At 32.6% G+C, this 26,080-nt stretch overlaps 3 protein-coding genes across 5 annotated transcripts; 1 reads left to right on the top strand and 2 right to left on the bottom strand.

Moving 5' to 3' along the window:
* The first annotated feature begins 11,718 nt into the window (after nt 1–11,718).
* LOC132052008 (14 kDa proline-rich protein DC2.15-like) lies at nt 11,719–12,365 on the top strand. The gene has a single exon (XM_059443333.1). It carries the CDS (start codon nt 11,784–11,786, stop codon nt 12,162–12,164), a length of 381 nt encoding a protein of 126 aa, XP_059299316.1. The 5' UTR covers nt 11,719–11,783; the 3' UTR covers nt 12,165–12,365.
* A 7,185-nt stretch (nt 12,366–19,550) lies between these two features.
* Nucleotides 19,551–20,526, bottom strand: LOC132052007 (ATP synthase subunit b', chloroplastic-like). Its single transcript, XM_059443332.1, has one exon. It carries the CDS (start codon nt 20,394–20,396, stop codon nt 19,725–19,727), a length of 672 nt encoding a protein of 223 aa, XP_059299315.1. The 5' UTR covers nt 20,397–20,526; the 3' UTR covers nt 19,551–19,724.
* Nucleotides 20,527–21,237: 711 nt separating this feature from the next.
* On the bottom strand, nt 21,238–25,275 carry LOC132052006 (U11/U12 small nuclear ribonucleoprotein 25 kDa protein-like). Of its 3 annotated transcripts, XM_059443330.1 has the most exons (6): nt 25,055–25,275; nt 24,775–24,969; nt 23,575–23,674; nt 22,837–22,936; nt 21,936–22,024; nt 21,238–21,831 (listed from the first exon to the last, which is right to left on the bottom strand). In XM_059443330.1, the coding sequence occupies exons 2-6, from the start codon at nt 24,965–24,967 to the stop codon at nt 21,585–21,587; spliced, it is 729 nt and encodes a 242-aa protein (XP_059299313.1). In that variant the 5' UTR covers nt 24,968–24,969; nt 25,055–25,275; the 3' UTR covers nt 21,238–21,584. The 3 variants fall into 3 exon arrangements, with proteins under 3 accessions (XP_059299313.1, XP_059299312.1, XP_059299314.1); XM_059443329.1 differs by having other exon boundaries at nt 24,775–25,275; XM_059443331.1 differs by lacking the exon at nt 21,936–22,024 and having other exon boundaries at nt 21,774–21,831; nt 24,775–25,275.
* Between the last annotated feature and the right edge of the window lie 805 nt (nt 25,276–26,080).

The raw sequence follows: 26,080 nt of genomic DNA, 5'->3' as shown, positions 1-26,080 counted from the left end.
AATAGAAAATGCTTACAAGCATCTTTTTATCAATCACATTAACAGTTTATAATTATTTGTGTCTTCTATCCAAATACGCAAATGCTTATTTATAAAATTAGCTTTAGCATTTAAAAATGTATTTTTACAATTGATATATACTTATCTACTATTTTTAGTCAACCAACCCAAACGAAATCAAACAAAAAGTTGTGAAAGTTGAGTAAAAATTAATGTTTTACTTGAAATGTACCTTCAACTCGATATATCAATACTATTTTACTTACATTCAAATATTTAAATGATATTTAATAGGGATGGCAAAATTGCTTATAAAATTATGACCCTTTCAAGTTCGGGTGTATCAATGGCTCATTCATTTATTAACTCTTTATTTTGACCTTACAATTCAGTCCATCTAAAAATTGGGCTAACATGCAGCTCAAATTGACCTAAAACTTTATCAATATATTTTTAAAATGCATTAATTTGTTCCATATGTCATACATTATCACAATAAAGAAAAATAGCTTTAGTAGGTACTTAAATAAATTATTAAAAATAAATAAAGAAATTAAAACTTAGTAAGAATTGGGTGGATTGTCTATGAACTACGATCTATATTAGTTAGCTCATTTCAGTCCAATCTATTTCGGGAATTTGACATGGTGTGCTAAGTGTTAGACTTAATTGCATATATTAGCCAAACTTTAATAAGTTGGCACAAAATAGCCATTAATTGTACCACATGACCCATAAATCAACCCCAAATACTTGTTTCCCATTTTCTCTGCCACAATTTCCTCCACTCACTTATTCACCCCCTAAGATCTCTCCAATATTTTTCTCTCTCTTATTTCTCTCATCTCTCCATTACTGTGTATATCTCATCCATTTTTCACTCTCTTCCTTTCCATCTTCTTAAATTTCTCCAATCAAGATCGAAAATCTATCATGATATATTGTGAAGCACCATGTATAAATTCTGAGGATTCGATGGAGAAAAAGAGCACCATGTATACATTTTGACGATTCGATGGAGAAGAAGATACCATGTATACATTCTCGTATATATTGTGAAGTACCTTGTATACATACTGATATATACTATGAAGTATCATGTATACATTCTGACATATATTGTGAAGTACCATGTATACATTCTGATATAAAATGTGAAGTACCATGTATACATTCTGGGAATTGTGAAGCACCATGTATACATTCTGAGAATTGGATATAGAAAAACTTTCGGATATATATATTGTGAAGGCATCTTCAGTTCTGTATACAAACGATAAGAATGTATACAATGTAGCACATACATAGAGTAATCCAATATATTCATGACTAAAATTTTAATATACCAGAATTACTTTATAAATATTTAATGTATGTCGCTATATATCTTATGTATTTTTTCCTATTCTGCAAAAATTTACTAGGAATATTTGCCCAAATAAAATGTATAAATAAACACAAGCACGCGCACACAGAAATAATTATTATACTATTAAATAATGTATATTTGTTACGTATAAAAAAGGATACAAATATGATACCAAAACTATGCATTAAATATGCAAAATTATAATCTTTCAAGCTTTAAAGAAAAAATCAATCTTTTTCTTGATGTATTTTGACTGGAATATAGACGTTGTATTGGATATAATATACGAAAGATGAAGAAAGTCTTCAGCGTTATAGGAGCTAATTTTGCTAAAAAGTAGGAAGAAATCATTTTGAAATATTATTTGAATGGATTCTAGTCCAAGTAAACACCCTTGATAGAAGGATTCTATTGTGGAAAATTATGTTACTATTAATTAGGAGGAAGCATTCTATTGATTTTAGATAAAAGAATATTTCGCTTAGCATGATTTTAGGGGCTGAATACAAATTTGACTACATAATATTGGGCCGGATAGAAGAGTTGCAAACTGCCTTAGAGGAGGAGTTGACTAAGGTTAACAGTGTCTTCTGTCACGCCCCGAACCATGGCACAGGGCAAACACGGCACGGGCCTTTGCTTGCATGTGACCGAGCGAACACACATGGTTTCTTAATCATCATGAGGCATACACGAGCGTAAATATAGCATGAACGTGATGAGCTTTTATAAAACATGAGATGTCATAATAATTTAATGAAATACTTGTTTAAATCATAAATGCGGAAATAACACGAGTTGAGCCAAAGATGGTTAAACACCTTGCATGTCTAACATAACTAAACTAACTAGTCTATGAAACCTCTAATCATGAATCTTGGTAGGAAAACGTGAAAACTGGCGGGACAAGGCCCCAGCATACCTTTAAATGCATGACTAGTAAAATAAAGATAATTGACTAAACCCCGAATGAGATGGGGCTCACCAATGAGCTGATACGAGCAAATCCTACTGAGCAGATGCGACACCCTGTAAATACGTACCTGCATCGTGAAATACGAGCTCCGGGGTAATAAAGGGACGTCGGCAAAGATTCGAATGTATCTACTTTAGTATGTAAAGCAACTGAATGAAATAACATGGAACATGAAATAATAATGATAGGAACTGAAACCTGGTCGTGAACATGAATACATACATATATATATATAACATGGTAAAAATATCATAAGTAGGGAGAGCAATAACTTATAACCGATCCATGGTCTGGTGCTTGCGTCCTTCGGCCAGGTAACACTCCGTCCTTGCCGGGGAACATGAGATTTAATAAAATATGAAAGGATCCGTCATTATGAGAGATCGTCCGAGACATGGGTGGAGCGTTCCTCATCCTACGGTGGCTACGTAGTTTCAAGCTATCTGAAGCCTTCCTTGGTAATTAAAGCAACTCCCAAAAACATGAACATGTAAAATAGTGGCACTTGCTGCCCATGGTATATCATGAATCATAACTTGCTTGTACATGGTTTTCATGAATCATAACTTGCTTGTATATGGTTTTCATGAATCATAACTTGCTTGCATGAACTTGTAAAAGTTAGTATTTTGCTTAAAAAAAAATATCATAGTTTATCATAACATAACATGCGTAAAGAACCCACGGAATGAGACATATGGGTTTTTCATAGATTACGGATATTCTTAATAATCATAACAAATATTAAGAATACAATGATGGAATTATAACAATTCATACTTAGTATAATCATAGACATGGACCTAGGGTTATCATGAGCATGGCGTAAAAACCCTAGTTTTCATGGAGAGTCATAATTTATGGATTATGAGGCGTGGGGAAGAAACAATGATGTTTCCACACGTAGATAGTAACTCTACATACCTTAGTCGCTCCAAAACTTGAATTAAAGACTTGAGCTTTGAAGAAGATTTTCAAAATCTTGAATTCTTGAACCTTGAGATGGGTTTTCTTGAAAACCCTAGGTTAGGAATGATGATTTCTTGTTTAGATTACAAGGATATGTATTAGAATTGACTTGGAATAATTAGAGTAGGCTTACCTTGGTGTTCTTGATGATGGGAGAGGGTAGGAGGTCGTTCTAGGGCTTGAAGGAATGAAAAATAATGATTTGAACTGATATGGACGAATATATACTGTTCTGGAAATTGAATTTTACGTCCAGCAAAATACTGGCCGTATTTTGAAATCTTGTCGTATTCCATATGGGATCGCACCTTGCGTCTCTTCGATAAAATGGCCATAACTCTTTGCACAGATGTCCGTTTGACCCCCATAATATACCGTTGGAAAGGTATTTCAAAGCTCTACAACTTTCATCAAGGAAGTTTTTCCAAATTCCAAATATGTTTTGAAATACGGGCCATATTTTGAAATACAGTTCTTATTTAACGATGTAACCTCTAAGTGTCAAATTCCAGAATGCTCAAAAATCTTTGGTATCAATTTACGACTTGAAATATATTGAAATACGATCACTGTTCATGGGCATAAACCACCATCTTACAACTGGAGAGGAAATTTCCAATTTCCACATTCTTTATCGGGTCTTCTAAGTCTGGGATCATGGTCAGCTTAGGTTAAAGGTACGGGGTATTACATCTTCCTTCTCAAAGATGACAACATAACTGCCATACAAGCCGCACTCTCGGGCCGTACGACGTTGAAATGGAGGAGCTCCGGGAGAAAAATCCTAAAGCCACTGAAGAGGTTGCAAGCAGATGCGAATCCAGGATTTCAAGAGGATGGGTTTACCATTGCTTTTAAGATAAGATATAAAATTTCATATGACATCAACTTGAAAGAGCAAAAGATATTAATTACATTTTTTTATGAAGTAAGTTGTTTTTCATCATTGCAGCTTAGCGCCATGGGTTTTTTGATTTCTTTTGCCTTTTGGGACTTGGTAAATTAGAAATAAAGGGGAAAAAAATCATCTGATGTAATATAATAAAGAAACATATAAAAAAAAAGATTTAGAATAATATAAAAAAAAAAGATTTAGAATAATACAAAAAGGAAGGTTAAAAGGCTATGCAGGAGCTGGGGTTTAATCCCGGGATCTTGAGGGTATTAACATAGCCCCTAACCAGTGCACCACTCAACCTAGTTTGACTATGTATTCCTTCAGTTAATATTAGATATATTTTCAGAATTATACACATAATATATCGAGTTTAGTCGAGTAACCATGTGTTCATGTGACCGAAATTATATACATAAATTCGCCCCTGGTTGCAAGTGCTCAAGCTCTAGCCAATCTTTACAAGGCTTTCAGCCAGTTTAGATCGCAGAGCAAAGCTTTGGAAGAAGCCCGTCTGGCTTTGCGGACTTAGAAACCGATATGCAAAGGCCCAAGCTTTGATTGTTATTATCTCTAGTCAACCTTTTTGTGCCTAATGATAAAACCTTTTTTCTTTTGATAGTCAAATATTTATCCTTAACATCTCTTGTTTTATATTTTGATCTTGTGTTCATCTTATGATGTAAGCCCGGAAAGCTCCAATGCCATGGAGGGATTTCTACTTGACATCAAAAGCTTAGAGTGTTCAAGAGAGCATAGAAAACAAGCCAAGAAGAGTTTTTAACATTATGTTGTCGGGTCTTTTGGTCATTGGTATAATGAGGCATGTAATAATAAAGGACATTTATGACTTTTTCTACCTTACTTAGCCCTTGTATAAATAGAATAGGATGAGGTTCATTTTCTTGAGTTTTTGGATGACATTTAATGTTTAGGCTCTTTGTGAGTTTTGGGGAAGACTCTTATCTCTTCAATGAGTCACTCTTGGATCCTAGTAAGAATCTCCATATATGAGTTCATTTCTCTTCAATGAACCACTCTTGACTTTTCAATAGTAATTATATTGTAGTGTAAGAAGCAAGATTAGCAGTTCTATTTTTCCTTCTAGGTGGGGTTGAAGAAGAAAAACTATCCTCTAACTTGGCCGTGGTGAAGCTTTTTACAACAAGTATACAAAGACTTATCAAACACATGCACATAAATAAAATAACACATTGTTAAAGAATGAAAAAAGTCCCTCATCGGTGGTTAATGAGATGGGTGAGGTATAACATCCTTATACGACTCTAATCCTCCCCATAAAAATTTTTTTGGGATTGAGTTAATGTATGATTCATTTCTTTGATATCAGAGCAGGACCCATCTCACCCAATGTTAGGCCCCGAAATTATTAAGTTGCCCACACTCCAGATGTTCAGCCCTGGGCGTGAGGTGGGTGTTGAAGAATGAAAAAAAATCCCTCATCGGTGGTTAATGAAAATTGTGTGAATATTCCCTATACAGTTTGATGATATTCTTTAGCTAAGATTATAAAAATTTGTTATCTTTACAATGAGTTAACTTGCAAATGTTATATTTATATCAAGACTGAACATGGATAAGAACCTAGTGAAACAACTTGCTTTCCCAATATTGATAATTGTTCTTGACGTGGCACTACGAGATTGGTTATCGTCGCTAAAGCATAGATAAGAATTATCCAAATTAGCTAGAGAAGCTAGAGACGCTAATAATAAAATAAGTCTCGAACTAGGTACTGCTATTGTAAAACTTTCTATGAAAAAATACAAACCTGATGGTGATATATGTTGACTTAACACTATTTTTGTAAATTCCACAACTCCTTCCCCTTCTTTATCTTTTTTTTTTTCTTTCTGTTTTTCGTCTTTCTTTTTGCCGAGTTTTAAAAAGGACAAGTAAGAGTTGTCATTGTGAGATAGTACATATATGTCACATGTTCAACCCGTGAAAATAATTTTTATTAGAAAAGTAACGTAGGTCATTATTTTGATTTTTGAATAAATGAGTGATGAATTTTACAAAACACAGCTCATTATTATTGTAAAATTTTCTTTGACGATATACAAATCTGATGTTGACTTTACATCTTTCTAAATTTCACAACTCATCCTCCTTCCTATCTTTCTTTGTTTCAAGTTTAAAAAAGGATAATAAGATTTGTGTTTAAAAAAGACGAGTTTTCATTGTGTATAGTATGTTATAGTTTTAAGCCGTGGAAAAACCTTTTATCAGAAAAGCAAGGGAAGATTGTTCACGACTAACTTAAAATATGGTCCGTTCCTTCTTCGAATGCTACACGGAGTTCAGGGCACCAAACTGTCTTTTCTAAAGAATGGACAAGTAAAAGAAGAGGAAAATGGCAGCAGTGGCCAGACATGATGCACATGCATCTATCAGTGGGGTTGGGGTGAAGGAAAACGGCTCAGAATCACATATGGAAACAGTATTGCATCAATAATTGATGTAAGCAAATAACATCAATAATTGATGTTAGCAAATAACCAAAGGACAAGAAAACATTAAAGAGATTGTTTCCATATGATGTACATCAATCTCTATTCATCAAGACCGCTCGTGAATTCATTTTTTTTTTTCAAACATATATACGTACATTAAGAGCGTAAAACCTATATTATATATTAGGCAAAAGTCATAAATAAGCGCAAAACTTTTCATTTTCCTCTGATACCTAAAACTAAGGGTTGTCATCTATCGTGAGATCAATCGATCAAATTCGATCTCATTGGGTACCTTTTTCACAATAATTAGCAAAATTAGGATAGTGTATTACACTCGCGGTGACGTGGCAAAATGACCAATTAAAAAATGACATGTGGCAGAGGGGTTAAAAAATTATTAAAAAAAAATTAAGTAAAAAAAATAAACAAATTGTAAACTTAGCCAGCCGCCACCACCTCACCACCTCCGTCTGACCGCCACCAACCACCGAAAAAAACACCCATTACTTTCCTCCATCCGTCATTGTCCATCCTTTCTCCACCACCATCTCCATCTTTATCTTCTTCCTCTTTTGACAAAAATAAAACCACCATTTTTTCTCCACCCATAAATCACCCCATTACCACCTCCGTCACACCACCGACGTTCACACCACTATAACACCACCCCATCGTCACCTTCATCTCCTCCACAAAATAGACCCCTCAACCACCCACCCACCTCACTGCCCTGTTTTTCCATCCAAACACCACCTTTAAATACCCCCACAAAACCCAAAACGAACCCCCTCTGAAAAAATAAAAATCTAAAGCCAATTTATTTCTTTTCTTTTTAGATGATTCTGTTTTTCTTTTAAATTTGATTTTTTTTATTTTGAATATAATTTTTTTGGTAGAAGAGAGGGAGGGAGAGAGAAAGACAGTGGTGTGGCAAAAGTGGTGGTAGTAGATCTCCATTTTTTCAGGCTACAAGTTGAAGGAAAAAAAAAAGGAAAGACGAGGAGGAAGACGATAGAGAGGAAGAGATTGAGGAGAATGAGAGAGATAAAGATGAGAAAAGAGATTGAGGAGAATGAGATGGAGAAGATGAGGAGGAAGACGCACAAAATTCTCTTTTTTTTTTTTTTTTTAAGACTTTTTTTATTATTAGAGATTGAGGAGAATGAGATGGAGAAGATGAGGAGGAAGACGCACAAATTTAAATTGTCTTTTTTTTTTTTTTTTTTTTATAAATTCGTGGAGTTTTAGACCATTAAAATTGGGGCTTTTAAGTTAATTTTTTTTATTATTTAGATTATAGATATTCAGGTGTATAAGTTGGAAAAAAAAATCATTTTGGACTTGTTTCACGCGTTTCGAGAGATTGGAGAACACTTTTTTTGTCATGTCAGCAAAAAGTATTCAATAGGTACACTTTTTGAACACTGATGGTATTCAATCGGAACAAATCTAAGTTTAGGTGTACAAAATATGTGGATACGTTTAAATGTCAAATTTTTACGACTTTTGCCTATATATTAATTATGTAATTTAACCTATCATAGTATTGCATTACTTATCCTACTTTTCAGGTTACTAGTCCACTTATTATAAACAATTACTTCTAGTTATCACTTATTATCTTTTAAGTGATAATCTAATAATTCAAAAAGAAAATTATCTCTCTTTTTAAAGTTCTCTCTCTTTTAAAAATAATTAAGAGCCTTGTTATATCTAGGGTTAAGCTGTCCAATCATATTGGAAAGATGATTATAATTGTCAGTTAATGACATCTTTTTTTGAATTGTGACAAATCATAAAGTGTATATGTAAGATATATGCCTTAATTACCTTCATCGATTTAGTGTAAATGTTCGATGTGGATAAATTTTACCTTTTTTCAGAGTATGTCATTGGAGCTAATTCCCTTCGTCAATAACATTTCACAAGATGTAGAAATCTTGAATGTACGCATGATCTCAAAATCGGCCTTAAATGATACAGTACATACATTGTAAATAGGTCAAACCCATCGACAAACACCTGTGGTCGTCCACTTCTTTCACTTGAGCACCTAAAGTGGCCCTTGTTCCATTTAGACATTTCAGGTGCGTCATTCCTATTCCACTTAGACACTTTTTTGCACCGTTATCGGAGCAAAAACCAACACCGTCGTCTCTACGTGGATTAAGTGGCTAATTAAATTGTGCTAGCTCATTTAAATTGTGCCAACTCAATTAAATAAAGCCAACTCATTTTAATTGTAAATTTACTAATTTATAAATTCGTGGAGTTTTGACCATTAAAATTTGGGATTTTAGGCTGGTTGGATGTTACTGTGAGGTGGCGCCCTTTGGTGTTAGTTTTGCTCCGATAACGGTGCAAAAGTGTCTAAGTGGAATAGGAATGACCCACCGAAGTGTTTAAATGGAACAAGGGCCACTTATAGCGCTCGGTGAAAGAAGTGACGACGCTAGCGGTTCGTCGATGGGTTTGGCCTTGTAATTAAATACCATAAAAACGTAAGTGATGAGTACTTGGAGATCAGTAAAATTACAATATCAACAGTTTACCTCTATCATTATACTTGAATCAATTCCCTAAATGGTCACTCATATTTTTCGAATTACCTCCTAAAATCACTTTTGTTTCTTTTAGAACTAAAGTATCACCCAACTATTCATATTTTCCTCAAAATATACTAAACACCACAAAATCCTCCTTCTCTCATGAGTGTCATGCCATGTTACATTAAAATTCTAATTTTTTACCAATAAACTTATTTAACTCATATGTCCATTTAACCCAACTCAACTCATGTCACCAATTTAGACCCGATTAAAAAAACATTCAAAGAGACGATTTTATACCCTATAAAAAGACAAAATACTTTTCTGAAATATTAATACCTCTCAATAACGATAAAGCATAAATAAAAAGCATAAACTTTCTGTATAAATTTCAGTAAAAGTACGTTTACCCATTTTCTAGTCTAAAAATGTGAGTTCTTGGACCTAATGCTACGAACCAATGAATCGTATATATATTTAGCATAATATGTTTTGATTAAAACACATAAGTATTAGATATACTTTTCCAAAAAATATATAAAGAAAAAGAGCTTAACTTTGAAATCAGCATTATATGAAGGTAAGTGAGAGTTCAAACTTTAGTAGATAAAATTATTTAATTTGCACCTGTAAATTGTAATGACTGAACACAAAGTTCAATAGTGCTGAACGATTACAACTGCTATTAGACCTGGTAATTAAAATATCATGCCTTATATTTTGGAGTGTTGAAATATGGTGGACAAATTTTTCCGGAAGTTGGATAAATATTAATGATAATTTGTTGATTTTGTGCTAGCTAGTTTGGTTGTTGGAAGTTTGCAAGAATTTTTAGAGAAGTTGTGGAAAATTCTGTTCACCGTCCAAAATTCCCGTGCTACCGCAAAATAACGGGTATAAAATCAGGTATCAAACCTGTGTGTCTTCCCATGGTTTCATCCGATATAAAATCAGGTATACCATCGCTTCTTTGGATATATTTTGGTCTAAATCGGATATAAGACATGGGTTGGGTTAAATGGATTTCTATGAGTTAAATAAGTTGATTGTTAAAAAAAATAGAATTTAAATGTGACATGACATGCCACTTGGGAGAGAAGGAGAATTTTGTGGTATTTAGTATATTATGAGAAAAATAAAGATAGTTGACTGATACTTTAGTCTTAAAAAAACAAAAATAATTTTAGGAGGCAGTTTTTAAAATATAGATAGATGACCATTTAGGGAATTAACTCCATTATACTTACTTTTTACGTGACTGTAAAAAAATAAGGTAGGTCCATGACAGATAATGTGCCCACTGGCGTACCTTGTCCTGTCGACGGAACACGTTGAATGATGACCAGGGAATTAACCATATGAGGTCAAATAAACCAACTATTGCACAAACTTACAAAAAATTCCAACTGGTTGAGCATCATCTGTTTTTTTTCCCTCTCTTCCTTCCACTCACTTAAACTTTCAACTTCAACCTCACAATTTTTCCCATTTGCATATGGATTTGACTTATACACATTTATAGTATAAATAATTTTTATATTATTAAATGTTCAGCCCCACATCGATAGTAGGATGGAGAATTTAGTCTCGTTGTATAATTTTGGATAATCTACACCTCGTGTGGTAGCTTTGAATTGAGTTAGCCTCAAAGGTTATTTTCTTATCATGATATCGGAGTTGAATCCATCTTAATTTTTGATTTAGCCAATAGTGGGATCCCATATTATAATGTCCACACTCCAGTTGGCAGGCTCGGGCATGCAGGGAGTGTTGAGTCCCACACCTGTGGTGAGGACTTGATCTCCTTATAGGGTTTTGAGCAATCATCATCTCATGAGCTAATTCTTGGGGTTAAGTTAGAACCAAAAGTCCATTTTCTTACCAATTTATAATATAATTTTAATTATTTTAGCAGGTAACTTGTTTTATACTAGTAATTTCACTTTTAATAAGTAGTTGCTTGTTAAATTGTTCGAGTCCTCCAAAAGAATGTTGCTACCACCAGAGGTGGATTCAGGATTTAAATTTAATGAGTTCAACTTTTAAGATTGTCAACACCAGAAGTGGATTCAGGATTTTAAAAATATAATGGGTCCAACCTTTAAAATTTTCAACACTGAACTCATCGTACGGTTAAAATTATAGGTTCAAATCTAATATTTGTTAAAATATTTAGTAGCCTTTTACACACACACATCGTATCGAAAGCTATGACTTCAAATGAATCTGTAGCCAAAAGTCTACATGCGCCCTTGCCGCCGCATCTGTATCTAATCCTCCAAAAATGCACATGTCGAATCCTCCAAAATGCTCCACAAATGATGTGCATTTTTTAAGAATCCGACATGGGCACAATGACATTTTTCGAGAATCTAAACAACATAAGTCACTTATAATTATCTTTTAAATAATCTGATAATGTAAAATTTCTCTTAGTTTGTCCATGTAAAGAAGTTAAACTCTATAAATATAAACTCCTTTCCTGATACATGGCACCTCACCCAAACTCTAGAAGTCTAGCTACTCCGAAGCTCTCTATACAATCATGGCCACCCTCTCCTCCACCATTTTCATTCTTTCCCTTCTCATTTTTGCCACATTCACTAGTGCTTGTGGTCCATGTGAGCCAAAGCCTAACCCTACACCAAAGGCACCCCCAGTGAACCCCTTTTGCCCAAGGGACACATTGAAGCTTGGTGTTTGTGGTAACCTCCTTGGTCTTGTAAATGTTGCACTTGGTAGCCAAGTGACAAGCCCTTGTTGCACATTGCTTGAAGGTTTGGCTGATTTGGAAGTTGCAGCTTGCCTTTGCACTGCCATTAAGGCTAATGTGCTTGGGATTGTCAAGTTGGATATTCCTGTTGCACTTAGTGCTTTGGTTAGTGCTTGTGCTAAGAAAGTTCCCACTGGTTTCAAGTGTGGTTAATTATATATTAGCTAGAGGGGGAAATTAAAGCATCAAATTTCAAGATTTGGTGGCTAGATAGTACTCCTGAAGTTTATTGTTTAATTAATCATTGGGTTGTAAAATGATGTTTGTGTTTTGATTTGTTTTTGATTTGTGTTTGTCTGATTTGTTATCAAGGTAGTTGCTTTTTCGTTTTGTTTATTAAATTGTTTTCTTTTAGTCGCGTGTACAATAATTTGTAGTTTGTGATAATAAGTAGGTGAAACATTGTTCGCCTTGTGAAGTTGTCTTTGTAATGAAAAGTTTAAGTTCAATGCATTGATATTGTAAAAAATATTTACACAATTTAGTTATTGAAAATCCACTTGTATGTAAACTCTCTACAATTTATAACGATACGTTATTAAACAAAGACTGTAGATAACTTTGAAAAATGGTAAATAGCCTCTTGTAATAGGTTAGTTTACACTCATACGTTACCCCAATATTCGCTCCAAACGATGTATATATCCAGCACCAAATTAAGTACTATATAGTGCAAATTTTTACACATCTAAGGTAACTAGATGTTGATGCCCGTGCGAGGCCTAATATGAGCTAACGACAAACATAATATTAATATGAAAACATTTTTGTTCGAAGAAGTATGTACAAAAAACTATTTTGATTCATTTCATCTCAAAGTTTTTGTTCCGTTGAAATCTTTATATTCTACTGGTCCTAACCAAAGCTTTAGTAGTATAATTTAATAAAGTAACATAACTTATTATTTTTTAATTATGAGAACATTCATTTCTTAAGTTGTAAAGCACTAAGAATCTAACATTCTATCTGGTTTTTACTATCGCTTAATGCTATAAAATTATTAGGTTTGAAAAGATATATATTTGCTTCTTAGATTGAATTGTATTTTATACAATAACCGGGAGTCATTATACATTATTCTCCTGAAAATCAATCATTTCTTATTTACCATTCACAAATAAAAATTAGAAAGTTCAGCGCATAATTCAAATGCGTAATTTATCTCGACGAGATGCAGAAAAGTTGTTAAGCATGATACAATATTTGCTTCTGTTCTTCTTTCATAATTACAATGATATATTGTTAATAAGTACTTTTATCATTTATATCAATTTAGTGAAAATATTATCGTGTAGTCTCACATCATAAATGTATTTTCTTTAAAAACTTGTTTAAATTCCACTAAAGTTTATGTTATATACTTACACATCAAATTAATTTTTTGACCCATATATTTTTCTTTTGTTTCAAAATTTGTTCTTATTAATGTTAATTGGTTATATAATTTCTCAAATTGCAATTATTTTATTCATTATTTTGTCAGCTTTTTAAATAAAAAATCGCTTGAATCTTTTTACTTATATTACTAATAAGTTGTATGTTCAAAACACGATTAATATAACACTGTAGTTTGTGCTGCGTATCCAAAACTTTATTATATTAATGTTTGCTACGAATAAAAATTTTGCAAAAATTTATTAGTTTTTTTTTTAAAGAGAAGACTTATTTAAAAGGAAACTATTTTCCCCTTGTGAGATAAAACAATAGCAATATTTAAACATCAATTGATAACTTTAATTTTAATTCGATTAATTTAAAGGTGTAAAATATTCTATTGTTAATGTATGTAGATTGGACCTAAACAATATTTATTATTTTATACCAAATTTTGATTTGGATAATTCTAAAATTAAATCAAATTACATTAGTTCAAATTATTAAATTAATTTTACATGTTTAAAACGAAACAAAGTAGAAATTTGATTTTCTATTTAAACGAAGAACTACTATTTTTTAATTTTTGGTGAATATTCTTGGTTTAGCTCATTTTACTTGTCGTATTGTCTTTTGCACGTTTTTTTAAGAAAACGTCAATTAGAATTATAATTTGACTGTTTTACCTTATTTATTATTTGATCTCCATTTAATATTATTTTTTCTTTTACGACATTAATCTCTTTTCACATTTATTAGAGTAAGAATAAAAATGAAAAAGTAATTAAATTCTATCTTATTTTAAAATATAAATATTTTAAGTATATTTATTTTAGTAAACATAAAAAATAAAGGACATGACGGAATAGCAAATACAACAGTTAAATATCTAGATTAGATCTCAGACTAATATAAGAAATGAAAGGAAATTGTATGGTTTGGCTACTTAACCTTTTGAAGAAGAGAAATAATATGGGGTATATTTTTTTGTTGTACAATGATTTCATTTGCTCCCACTAATGAGTGAGTTAACACGTGTGTGTGTGTGTGTGTGTGTGTGTGTGTGTGTGTGTGTGTGTGTGGCCATTATTGACTTAATGAGGATACTTTGGAAATTACATGGATATTGCTTGATTTTTTAATATGGGATTCACGTTTTTTTTTTTTTTTTTTTTTTTTTTTTTGATTTTTTAATATGAGGTCCACCTTTTTTTTTTTTTTTTTTTTTTTTACATGAGTTGGAGGTGGACGACGATACCACCTCCAAACTCATGCTTCTATATAAGTTAAAATTTATCCACTCCATAGTAACTTAACTTTTTTTTTTTTTTGGTTATTATTCAACCAATATGTTGTATATACTTACCTGAATTTTTTCTTGCATTATGATAAAAACTTAAACTAATTCCACAAGACAATGGGGGTTTGGTTCGGGCTTTGGCTTGCCATAGGCGCAGGAGCAATAAAAAGAAGAGAAAAAGAAAAAGAAAAAAAAGAAGCAGAATGTAATCTCATATTCAATTATCAAATGATAGAGTACCTACAGAGGAAATGGTTCTACTGAGTGGATGAAGGAGAAAATAAAATAAAAATTATTTTTTTAATTTGTTTTTTTATCTCGTGTTGACCCTAGGATTTGTTGCACATATGATAAAATCCAAGCAGGGGCTAATTTTATAGGCCTATGTGAAATGGCTTAGCATTTTTGTAATAGATAATGTTTATGGTATTTGCAAATGTTAGATCTTTTAGTGATAGAGTAACATTTGGTAAATACTCATTCTTACCGAGTGTTTACACCTATCTAAATAATTACTGAAAAATCGAAAAATCAAAGTGAGAATGCATATCGGTTAATCGTGGTTAAGTGTTAAAATATATATATATATATAAAAGACATATATCGTACATTCATTGACTTGGTGTAAACATTGAGTGTAAATGTTACTGTAACATTTTTAAGATTGTTGCTATTTATGTTTTCGGGCAATCTGGAATAAATAGATTGATAGAGGTAATCTAAGAAGTACTTATTTGAGAATGCTGCGGTTTCTACTTTAATACCTTATGTAATGTTGAGGTTTCTCAAAGTATCACTTAAGAGAAAAAACTACAAAATAAAATTTGCAATCAATTTTGGAAGCATTTGGCTATTAAAACATGTACTTGACCATTCGTTCTTTAAAGTTTAAGTGAGCATGGATAATTTTCTTTACCTTATTTTGCAATCAATTTTGGAAGCATTTGGCTATTAAAACGAATATTCTATTATATATAAAAGGATCCAATATTTTTGGACAGGACAAGTGTAATTAAACTACGTAAAGAGGGCATGGGTCTCTCACATGCTATTATTCTATTAATCAATTTACTTTTCATTAGTCCTCATTTAAAACTTTCACGTCCCCTCTATAAAGTGTTTCTTTTTCTTTTTGCTTCCAATGTATTAGGAATTTACAGAAATTTGTGGTGCTTGCAAGGCCTAGGAGATTGCGTTCAACTCGTGGCTCTTAAAATAGAGGGTTAATGAACTATTTGTATTATGATTCAATTACGGATAGATCTTCTATATTATAAAATTAAATATCCCTATATTACGAAAATCATGCACTTACACCCCCTATGATGTTATCCTTTTTCTAAAAAGTTTAAACCTTTTATATAAAGAAAATCCTACACAAATGAAACTTCGTCTAAGTAAGTATATTCAAGATAATTTTCAAGCGAAAGAAGAAATAAGAAAACTAAAATAAAAAAAGAGAAATTTCTATATAATAAATATTATAATTAAATAAAATTACAAATATCTTACATATCTAAAGTGCGAGAAAGTAATTACTAATAGTTGAATACCTTATTAAATAATTGGTGTCCCATTTCCTATCTATGACTTACGAACGATAAATGTGTCAGCAAATATATTTTTTTTTTTAAAACAAAGACACGAGTAAAAAAATTGTCAATTTTTTTAATCTTCATTTTAAAATTTCACAAAAATAACTCCGAAAAAATATCTTATTTATATTTTTGATGTGTCTTTTAATAAGTATATATAAATACATTTAGTTACGGATATACCTCATGCGGGGATAAGTGCAGTATTTTTATAGTATATAAAATATAAGTGTTTGATTTTAAAAAATAAAAAGTTTATTCATAAGTGAGTCATAATACATGGGTGTTTAGTGTAGTTAATCTAAAAGATAAATGTTAGGCCCAGGGTTTTTCTTTTAAAGCACCAATTATATAGGACAACTAAATTTTATTGAGTTATAAAAATTAGATCATTCAAGGTTATACTAGAAAAATACAAAAAGGTGGGGCACAAGAATTGCAAAACCTTACGAAGACTCTAATATTCTTGCAGAATTTATAATTGGACAATTAAAAAATAGAGTTTCATTTCGATCTACTATCAGAAGTTCAATGCATAATCTTAACATTCAATGTGTATTTCTGAATAGTCTTATTTTTCAATTATTCAACCATTTCATTTTACCAAGTTCAATGTTATTCAGATTAGTCAATATTTATCTCTTTCAATGCAACAACAAGATCTTAATTTACTCCAACATACGAGCATGATGAATTTGTGATCAAAGTAATTTCATCATTGTTGAGTGCCTCACATCGGCTAGGGATGAGAGATTTGATCTCTTTATATGAACTTAGGCAATCATCACCCTATCATCAAGCTTTTGAAATTGAGTTAGGCCAAGATCTATTGTTTACGGTCTGTGATTTTCATGAATTGATTGAATAATAACAACAAAGCTCGAAAAATAAAGTTACACAAATACAACTTTTTCAAATGGTAATTAATAAGATTACAACTACTTTTAAAAAATTATATAAATATAACTTATTCAAAATTTTAACTTCTTAATTACAAAAATACAACTTTTTACATTCCTAAAATATTAATAATACTTAATTTTAGGAGTTACAAGCATTAATGCATATCCACTTTTTACTTTCTCTTTAGAATGTAATTTTCCAAATAAACATAGCAAAATCAACTTCAAATCCCATATTCCATCTATCATTTTAAAAAGACTTTTTTTCTTTCATTTCCTCCTTTTTATTCTTTTTTTTTTTTAATTTCACTTGATGATGATTCAATTATTTTTTATGACTAAAAGAAATTATTTGAATATATTAATATTAAGAAAAGTACATGAAAAGATATGGTATATGGAAATATGGTATAAGAAATGTACATGAAAATATACCTTAAAAAGCATATGGTATATTCAAATTGGTATATTTAACTGAAAAAATGATAACAACATGTTTGTGAATATAATAGTAGAAATTAGTATATTATATATAGGATATAATATAATAATATTATTTGTGTATATAATATGTAATATTACGATATATCTAATATATGAATATATTACTCTATGTGCCAGCTAATTGTACTCTACAATAACATATAAAATATACAATACACAATATATAGAAAGAATAATATAATTACTTATGGATTACCATAAAATAGGATCTTAATTAATATTTGACACCCCATCTGATAAAACTTGGCTTCCTTTCTGCCTTCACATATTAATTATTCAATTTTTTTCTCTCTCTTCCTGAAATAGGAAAATTAAGTCAATTAAATTTATATTTGTATATATTTAATATAATAAAAAATATATGCCTAATATATACAATAATGTATGTGGTCAAATATATATATATATATATACACCTTTTCTTTACTATACATGAGAAATTATTTTATATATAATATATATTAGTTAATATACATAAAAAATAATATTATATATGGTATATAATAGTGAAATATATAAGTACAAGAATATATATACTTGTTCAAGAAATTGTATAATACATATCATATAAACAGTAGTATACTATTTTATGGATTAAAATGCTAGCTGAGTATATTGGGGTGTTTAGAAAAATAATTAATGTGTTTTGATATGCATTTAGTTTGGTTATCACTAGTATAGGAAACTCCTTATTATTAGCCTTTCATTCATAGCAACATTTTTTTATTTATGGTATAAAATCTTACATATACCCTAAATATAGTGTATATGTTGTATATTATGTAATTTAATTAATAGTTGTAGATTACGAAATATTTTACTTATTTCAGTGGATCTCAACCAGTGAGATACTCATAAATTTGAGGTTAACAATCCTTCCAAAATCAAGGTAATGTGACCGAACCAATCATATTTTTTTCGATTATTCATTTCACTCGCACGCTAAATACCGTAAGGTAAATTCTCATGTATCTTTCAGTGAATGCAATTATCGTATCTTCTCTTTTTGTTAAGATACACATTTATGGTGTAAAGGAATCTCAGCGTTATCATGGTTTGACTGTGAAATCTGTAGTTCACCCTAATCAGGTTCAAATTGGTTGAGGAAACCTAAAATAAGTATCATCATATTGATTAATTAACTGTGACCTTCTCAAATTAGTTTGAATCGACCGGCTAATATAAATCCTCAATATCCAGTAGCCTCTATTCTTGCCTGCTTCATTTCAATACTAAACGGAGTATGACTTGAAACAAAAAGTTGGATATACAGTTTTCAACTTTTCAAAATAATAATAATAATAATAATAACAAAAAAAAAAATCAATGTTTATTCTAATAGTTTGAGCTAAAGAGCTTAACTTATATGTCTATCTTCAGTATAAAAAAATCAAAAAAAGCTCAAATATGCCACCAAATTATAGAAAATGGTTCATCTATGCCACTCTTAAATAGTTTAACTCATTTATCTCATCGCCGTTATCAAAATGGCCTATTCATGCCATTTTTCATTAATTTGAGTCGGATTTTCTATTAATTTGAGATTTAAAATTAAGCTGATTTAATTAAATAACGTGGACCTCTAATTGAAGGTTACGTGTCATATCTCGTATTGTAAAAGTGGTGTTAATGAAAAATGACATGAATGAGCCATTTTAGTAACGGCGATGGCACAAATGAGCCCTCTTGGTACCGCCGATGGCATTAATGAGCCAAACTATTAACGAGTGACATAAATGAGCCATTTTCAATAGTTTAATGACATATTTGAGCCGTTTCCGTAAAAAAATACCATCAATCCGCATCCATCTGCTATAACTCATAACATGTAATCTGTCTGAATACTGAACAAAGTCCAAAAAAATTACTGCTACTAACAAACCTCATATTACCAAAAGCAGGCAATGAAAACCAAGATGTAGATACACTACATGAGATTCACCATATAAACAGACCACGTATTTCACATTTATATATCCTTGATCAAACAGTAATCTGAATGTTACCAACCCCCAAAAAAGGTTACAAATTTGCAGATTTAGTTACTGACAGGAAGGACCTTCTTGACAATTTCATCACTAAGAGTAGCAATCTGAGAATCAAGACTCTTAATAGTCTCTTCCTTTTGTTTCTCCAAGCTAGCCAAAGCTTCTTGTAACTCAGCCTCAACTTTCTTCCTTCCTTCACCAATCTTCTGTTCAACTTCTAACTGAGTTTCCTTCTTCATCTTGTTCAATGCTGCTGATATCTCAGCTCTTGCAGCCTTCATAATTGCATTAGCTTGATCTTCAAGTTGCTTCACTTCACTAGATGTGTCCTTCACACTGCTCAGTTTCTCTTTAATGGAAGAATCTCTTTCATCCATGAAGTTCCCTAATGGGCTGAAGTAAATCTTGTCTAAAGCAAACATGAGAAAAAGGAATTCAGCCATCATGATAGGGAGTGTAAGGTTGAAGTCAAAAAGAGAAGCTTTTTCTATTTCTTCTGCTAGTGAAGGTGGTGCTATGGCTAGTGAGCTTGCAAGAATGACTGAAATGGACTTGAGGTTTGATGGGAGGGAGAGGGGTTTGAGGGATTTTGGTGATTTTGGGAGGGGTAGTTTTGGAAAAGGGATTTGAGGGAGGGAAAGGTTGAATCTTGGAGATGGTGGGATGGTGGAGGATGAAGAAGTGACTAAGGTTTTGGAGGAACTCATCACCATGTTGGCCATTTTTTATTTTTTTTTCCTAATCTTTCTGTTCTTGTGCAAGTAGGAGTGGTAGATATGAAAATAGAACTTGGGATTTTGCAGTTGTAATTTTTTTCTCTCTTTCTAGAGAGTCCGGTTCTTGATATTTTTGGTGGTGTTTTAGAAGGGAAGAACGAAGATCTTAGAAAGGCTATCTCAATCCACACCACACAAAATATGAGGCTGAGATGGGAGCTCGCAGTTCACGTCACGTGAGATCTTTTTTTAAATCATATCCTTGTTTAATTAGTTACACAGTTTTAGTGTTGCTCAAAAACTAAAGGCATTTAACACGCACAGTTGGTAAGTGATCTTTTGATTTGATTCACCCACAGTATATATTCACTAACAGTCTGTGAATTGTGATCCATAAGTTAATTCATATACCCATTTTGTTACCTGGATTTAAGTTACTACATTAACAGTGTAAAGATTCTTTACTCTATCAATGTATTTCAACTTGTGATAAAAGGTCAGTTAAACATTTTTATTTGATTATCAATTAATGCCTATCATATGATTTAACAATAATTAGTTCATAAGTGACCGGATTGTGCGAGTAAATTTTTATCGTCTAGGGTGTGCCCTTCTCCGGACCTGCTAACGCGGAATGCTTTGTGCACAGGACCTCCCCCCCCCCGCCCCACCACCCCCCCCACCTTCTTTTTTTTTTTTTTTTTTTTAGTGCATAAAACTTAAACTCTTTCTAAATAACCTTGGAGGTCCCAAACCAGATTGCAGAAGTTCTAGTCTGATGAGAGATGGATTTGCTTTTTCCAATGATCAAGGAATATTTGTGCATTTGTGTTCTTAGGCAAAAAGATGAAAATCAAGGTTTGATTACACTGAACCTAAAAAATGGTGTACATGGAGAGCAATGTCAGGGGTTCTTTTGCACACTCCCAAGACTGACATGCCAAACCCCAAATAAAATCATGTCTACTCAACTAATTGACTAACATTCATTCGCAAATGAGGAAATGGAACAGATGCTAAAAATGACTAATCTCCTATGCAGAATCAACTAGAGGTGAATGCTTTCCAATTCATTTTCCAACTCTCTTTGACCCAAACAGTTTTGAATTTTAGACTTTCAAGTGTGTTGGTTATTCTCTGTCCTCCAACTCTCTGTGAGATTAGTACTAATCACTGTGAAACCACATAACACTTTTAGCAGTCCATGAGAAAACCATCGTGTGATTCCGATGCACTGTTCTTCCCTTTTATTCTCCTTTTTGGGCTTGCCAATTTGTATGGCAACCACCCTCTAAACAAATGAACCAACCTCGATTCACAATTGGCAATAACACCCCTATTGCTGTCATGAATAGTATTTTGATGTTTCTTTAATGAGTCAACTTGATGGTGATTATCTTCTCGTTCACCTCTCCGCTGTCTGCTTTCACAGCATTTGGATCTGCAACAATGCATTTTCAAAGATGGTATAATCTAAATTGCTCAGACAACAATAATAGAACACATGAACCAACAAAAAGGGTGAAACCAATATAGATAACTTACGTGCTAGGTTCATTTTTATTAAGGTCCTCTCTCTCGGATCGCGTTTTGACCATATTGTAACTAATGGAGACATGCTGCATAAAACTGAGCTGCAAATGCAAAGACATCAAGCATTAGCGCGTTAAGGAAATGTTCAAACAGTTCCACTTGTATAAAGGAAAAAGCACATATCTGATTTGATGGGAAGATAATCCCTCTAAAAGGTCTAAAAAGTTTATAACTTGTTAAAACAGTGTTCTCTGCTTTGGCCCATATTCACCTCTTAACTTGTAATAATCTGTTTCTTTTTAGTTGGGAGAATTCATATGAAACAGAATTTCTCTGGAGCCTTCGTAAATGAACCTGCTTTTACATATCTTTCTTCAGACCGTATTCACCTCTTTTTACTTGTGCATTAAGGGGTCGTTTGGTTGGAAACAAGTTATCCCAGGATAACTTACCACCCTTAGTTATTCCACCCTCCCACAAGTGGGGATAAAATAACACTACTAAAATAACACTACAATCCCGGCTGGCCAGCTTAAAGTCATTTTTGTGCTTATAACTAATTGGACCCATTTAACTTAGTTTATCTATACCGTGATTTTATCCCAACCAAACGTGGGATAAACTCATCTCAAATATAATCCCGGGACTATTTATCCTTATCCGTTGTACCAAACGAGCCCTAAGAGTTATCTGCTAATGAAGATGTACGTACTCAAAGGGGCTTCTTAATTTCCAAACAGATCCTCCTACATCAAAACAATACTCTAGAACGCAAATTGAAATGTGGTTCCTAGTCTTATAAATCTCCTTTACATATAGCATCCATTGAATTAGCAACAAGCGAAACAAGCAAACCACATAAGGAGTAGATAAAGCAAATTTTCCTAGAAAATCCAATGAATTGAGAAGAAACCTTATCGCCATCCTTGATCCGATAAGTTCCTAACAGATCACTATCAGTAAGTAGCTTCCGTCCATCATAGCTCAAGCAAAAATGCCCCCATACATGGGACCTGCAATAGTGTCGCAATATAATTAGTGAGTTAGAAAGAACTAGTCAAGGTGAAATATAGTGAAAAAAGCCAGACCAATTATGTCAGACAGAAATCCGCTTCCATGACATTCTACCATGTTTATGTAAAGTGACATCATTCAACCGTTAGTTCCTTTAAACTGAGTCATGTTTCTCAATTATTCATTCATAAGACAATCAAGTTGAAGTCTTGAGCAAGCTACCTCAGAAGACGTTAGTTGCTAAAATTAAGAACCCCAGAAAACTTGAAATAGTTCAAGCAAGATGATTAACTACTCAATTTAAACAACTATATCCCTAAAGATTTTTCAGCCAGCATTTGCTACTTGTGATCTAATACAGGCTAATAACTGCTGCCTTAGAACACAATCTAAAAGTAGACATGGGAGAAAGGCCTGGTGTTAAAAGTTCACTTTGTAAAGCACACAAAACTGAGTTCATGTAGAATTTTAGAAATTAATGCCCCAATTCATGTCCTTTTTTCTGAAAATTCCTCAAATTACTAGATGAATTTTCAACTACAACTCCTTCAACTTACGATCCTCCAAACTCCTACCCAAAACACACATCCTTGCTTGTGTTATTTATATGCAGCATTTTCCTTTGCAATGCACATACCATGAAACGTTGCCTGGTTCTGTTTTTGGCAAGTGACTGAAGGCAGATTCCACCGCCTGTTTCAGCTCTGCCACTGTCCCATTCCTTGCTACTTTAATATCTGCAAAACACGGAATTCAATAGATCAGACCATTTGAAAAGACAAATGTTACATGACCAGTGACGGAGCAGGGTTTTTGTACAAGGTGATTCAAACTGTCACACTTGGGATTTGAATCGTGACCTAAAGCAATTTTTGAACCCTCTTTGCTACGTTACTAAAAATTTTCCTCTAGTCAAGGGGGTTCAAATACGTACATATAACAAAAGAAAGGTTCTTTTTACCCTATTTGTATAGTAGCGAAGAGAACTCAATTGAACCCCCGTCGTAAGCTAGCTCCGCCCCAGGATACATCAATACTTGCACACTACGGGTGGATATAGCTTGTACGCTGTGAGTTGTGATAGCACGTAATATCCTACGACCTTTGAATCAAACCAAATATGTACATTGAATTATTGAAAATGATGTACATAGATGTACATACACACACATATACAATAGAGATAATTGTCAAAAACACACCCAAAGTATCACTTTTTTCCGAGTTTCCTACCTGAACTATCACCAACTATTTATCAAACACCTCGAAGTTGACTAGACCAAGTGTTTGAATACAATCGCCGAAAGGCGTGTGACAGCTTAATTTGCCCATAAAATTTCGTCCAGGCAACTGAATTCTGGATCCGCTTTACAATACTACTCTGACACCATTGTTGGATCCGCTTCTAAGGGCGTAAACACGCTAATTACTATTTGAACTCACTAGCTCTAAATCATTCGTCTATACAGACACACAGAGAGATCATTTTCACAATTCAATCATAGGAGAAAAATATGAAATACTCCCTCCATCTCAAGTTATTTCTCGTGTTTCTGATTTACACGTCCCTTAAGAAAACATTAATTATGATGGGGGTTTTGACTATTTACCCTCATTTATGTCTTAAGATATAATCTCTCTTCACTTCACTATCTATTTACTCTATTTATGTATAATCTTGAGGTGTTTATAGGCTTCAAGAACAATTACTACTAAGGTTAAAATGGGAAAAATAATTAAAGTTGTCCTGAACTTCTTAAAATGACAAATAATTTGAGACAATTATTTTTAGAAAGCGTAACAAATAATTTGAGACGAAGGGAGTAAATTAAATTACCATAGGAAGAGCCATCCAATTTGAGGACAGTGAGCTTGAGGGGCTCCTCAGGTAGCTTGTTGTAATACAAGCTCTTTCTGGAGATGCTATCTTTGAGCAAAAATGGTGGTACTACACAAGACAATGGTGATCCATTCCTTTGAAATGAAGATCTTGGGCTAACATCTTCTTCATCCCTCTCTAAAACCTCCATAACTAAAGCAACATATAAGTAGTAAGTACTAAATTATATTGATTCATAACATGACCATTTTAAAGAGCTCTTCTCCTTATAGCTTACCTTGTTTAATTTATTCATAGGGGTTCTTTTTAATAATATTAATATTGTTGTTACTATTAGATATCTTTTGGTGATTCTTTGGTCCAGATTTAAGGTTGTGGTTGGCTTATGTTGGAGGAGATTCTAATTGGAACATAAAAGAATTGAATTGCTTTTGCTCTCACTTTGTGCCTAATTGTTTGGTGCGTTCATGAATCATGACTTAGGAGGGAGAATTTGGTTCTTTTGTGGAATTAACCGTCCCTACCACGCGCCATATGTGGAAGCGGGCTGTAACTGAATGACAAAGTTGGGCCTCCGAGGACCGGTGATTCTACCAGGCCCAGTTCGATTTTTCCTCTTTTCACATTCATTTTTTTGCGCGGATTGCCCTTCTTTTGGGTAGTCTTTAAATTTTGTCCCTCATATTTGTAGTCTTTAAATTATGCCCTTCATATTGCTGGTCTTTAATTTTTGCCCTTCGCGTTGCAACCCTAAGCATTCACGCAGAAATCATGAGGTTCTGGGTTCGAACCCCCGCTCAAGCATAAATTTAAAAAAAAAAAATTACATGGCAAGGTTTGGGTCGCGTGTATGCCGGACTCGGCATACGCTTATTAAGGAATTACCAAAGTTATGCGGACCGGCATCTCAATCTACATGCCTTATAGGAAGACTTGGCATAAGTATGCGGGTCGACGTAATTTTGGTAAATCTTAACAATTAAGTTTATGCTTGGTCAGAAATTTTTATCGTTCAGGGTCATCTTTTATGGCAAACTTTTAATGGGGAAATTTTTAGTTAAACCTTAACTAAAAGTCTTTTCTTAGTTATGCCTTATGGGGCAAACTTTTAATTAAGGCACAACTAAAAGTATGCCCCATAAGGCGAAACTTTTCTTTAAGACATAACTAAAAATTTGCCTTATAAGACAAAGTCTATGTCTTAAGGAAAAGTTATGCCTTATGGGGCATACTTTTAGTTATACCTTAACTAAAAGTCTGCCTCATAAAGGCATAACTAGGAAAAGACTTTTAGTTAAGGCTT

The sequence above is a fragment of the Lycium ferocissimum genome, chromosome 4, assembly GCF_029784015.1.
Source record: "Lycium ferocissimum isolate CSIRO_LF1 chromosome 4, AGI_CSIRO_Lferr_CH_V1, whole genome shotgun sequence".
In the NCBI taxonomy this organism is placed as follows: Eukaryota; Viridiplantae; Streptophyta; class Magnoliopsida; order Solanales; family Solanaceae; genus Lycium; species Lycium ferocissimum.
Note: the sequence above shows the minus strand (reverse complement) of the source record. Positions and strands in the feature narration are given on the sequence as shown.

Bases quoted from the DNA above. Each gene is read 5' to 3' on its own strand.
- LOC132052008 (XM_059443333.1), top strand. From the start codon at position 11,784: ATGGCCACCCTCTCCTCCACCATTTTCATTCTTTCCCTTCTCATTTTT.
- LOC132052007 (XM_059443332.1), bottom strand. From the start codon at position 20,396: ATGGCCAACATGGTGATGAGTTCCTCCAAAACCTTAGTCACTTCTTCA.
- LOC132052006 (XM_059443329.1), bottom strand. From the start codon at position 24,967: ATGGAGGTTTTAGAGAGGGATGAAGAAGATGTTAGCCCAAGATCTTCA. The intron at 23,675-24,774 runs GTAATTTAATTT...CGTGTTTTGCAG, and splicing joins ATTGGATGGCTCTTCCTATG to ATATTAAAGTAGCAAGGAAT. The intron at 22,937-23,574 runs GTATGTGCATTG...ACACTATTGCAG, and splicing joins GAACCAGGCAACGTTTCATG to GTCCCATGTATGGGGGCATT.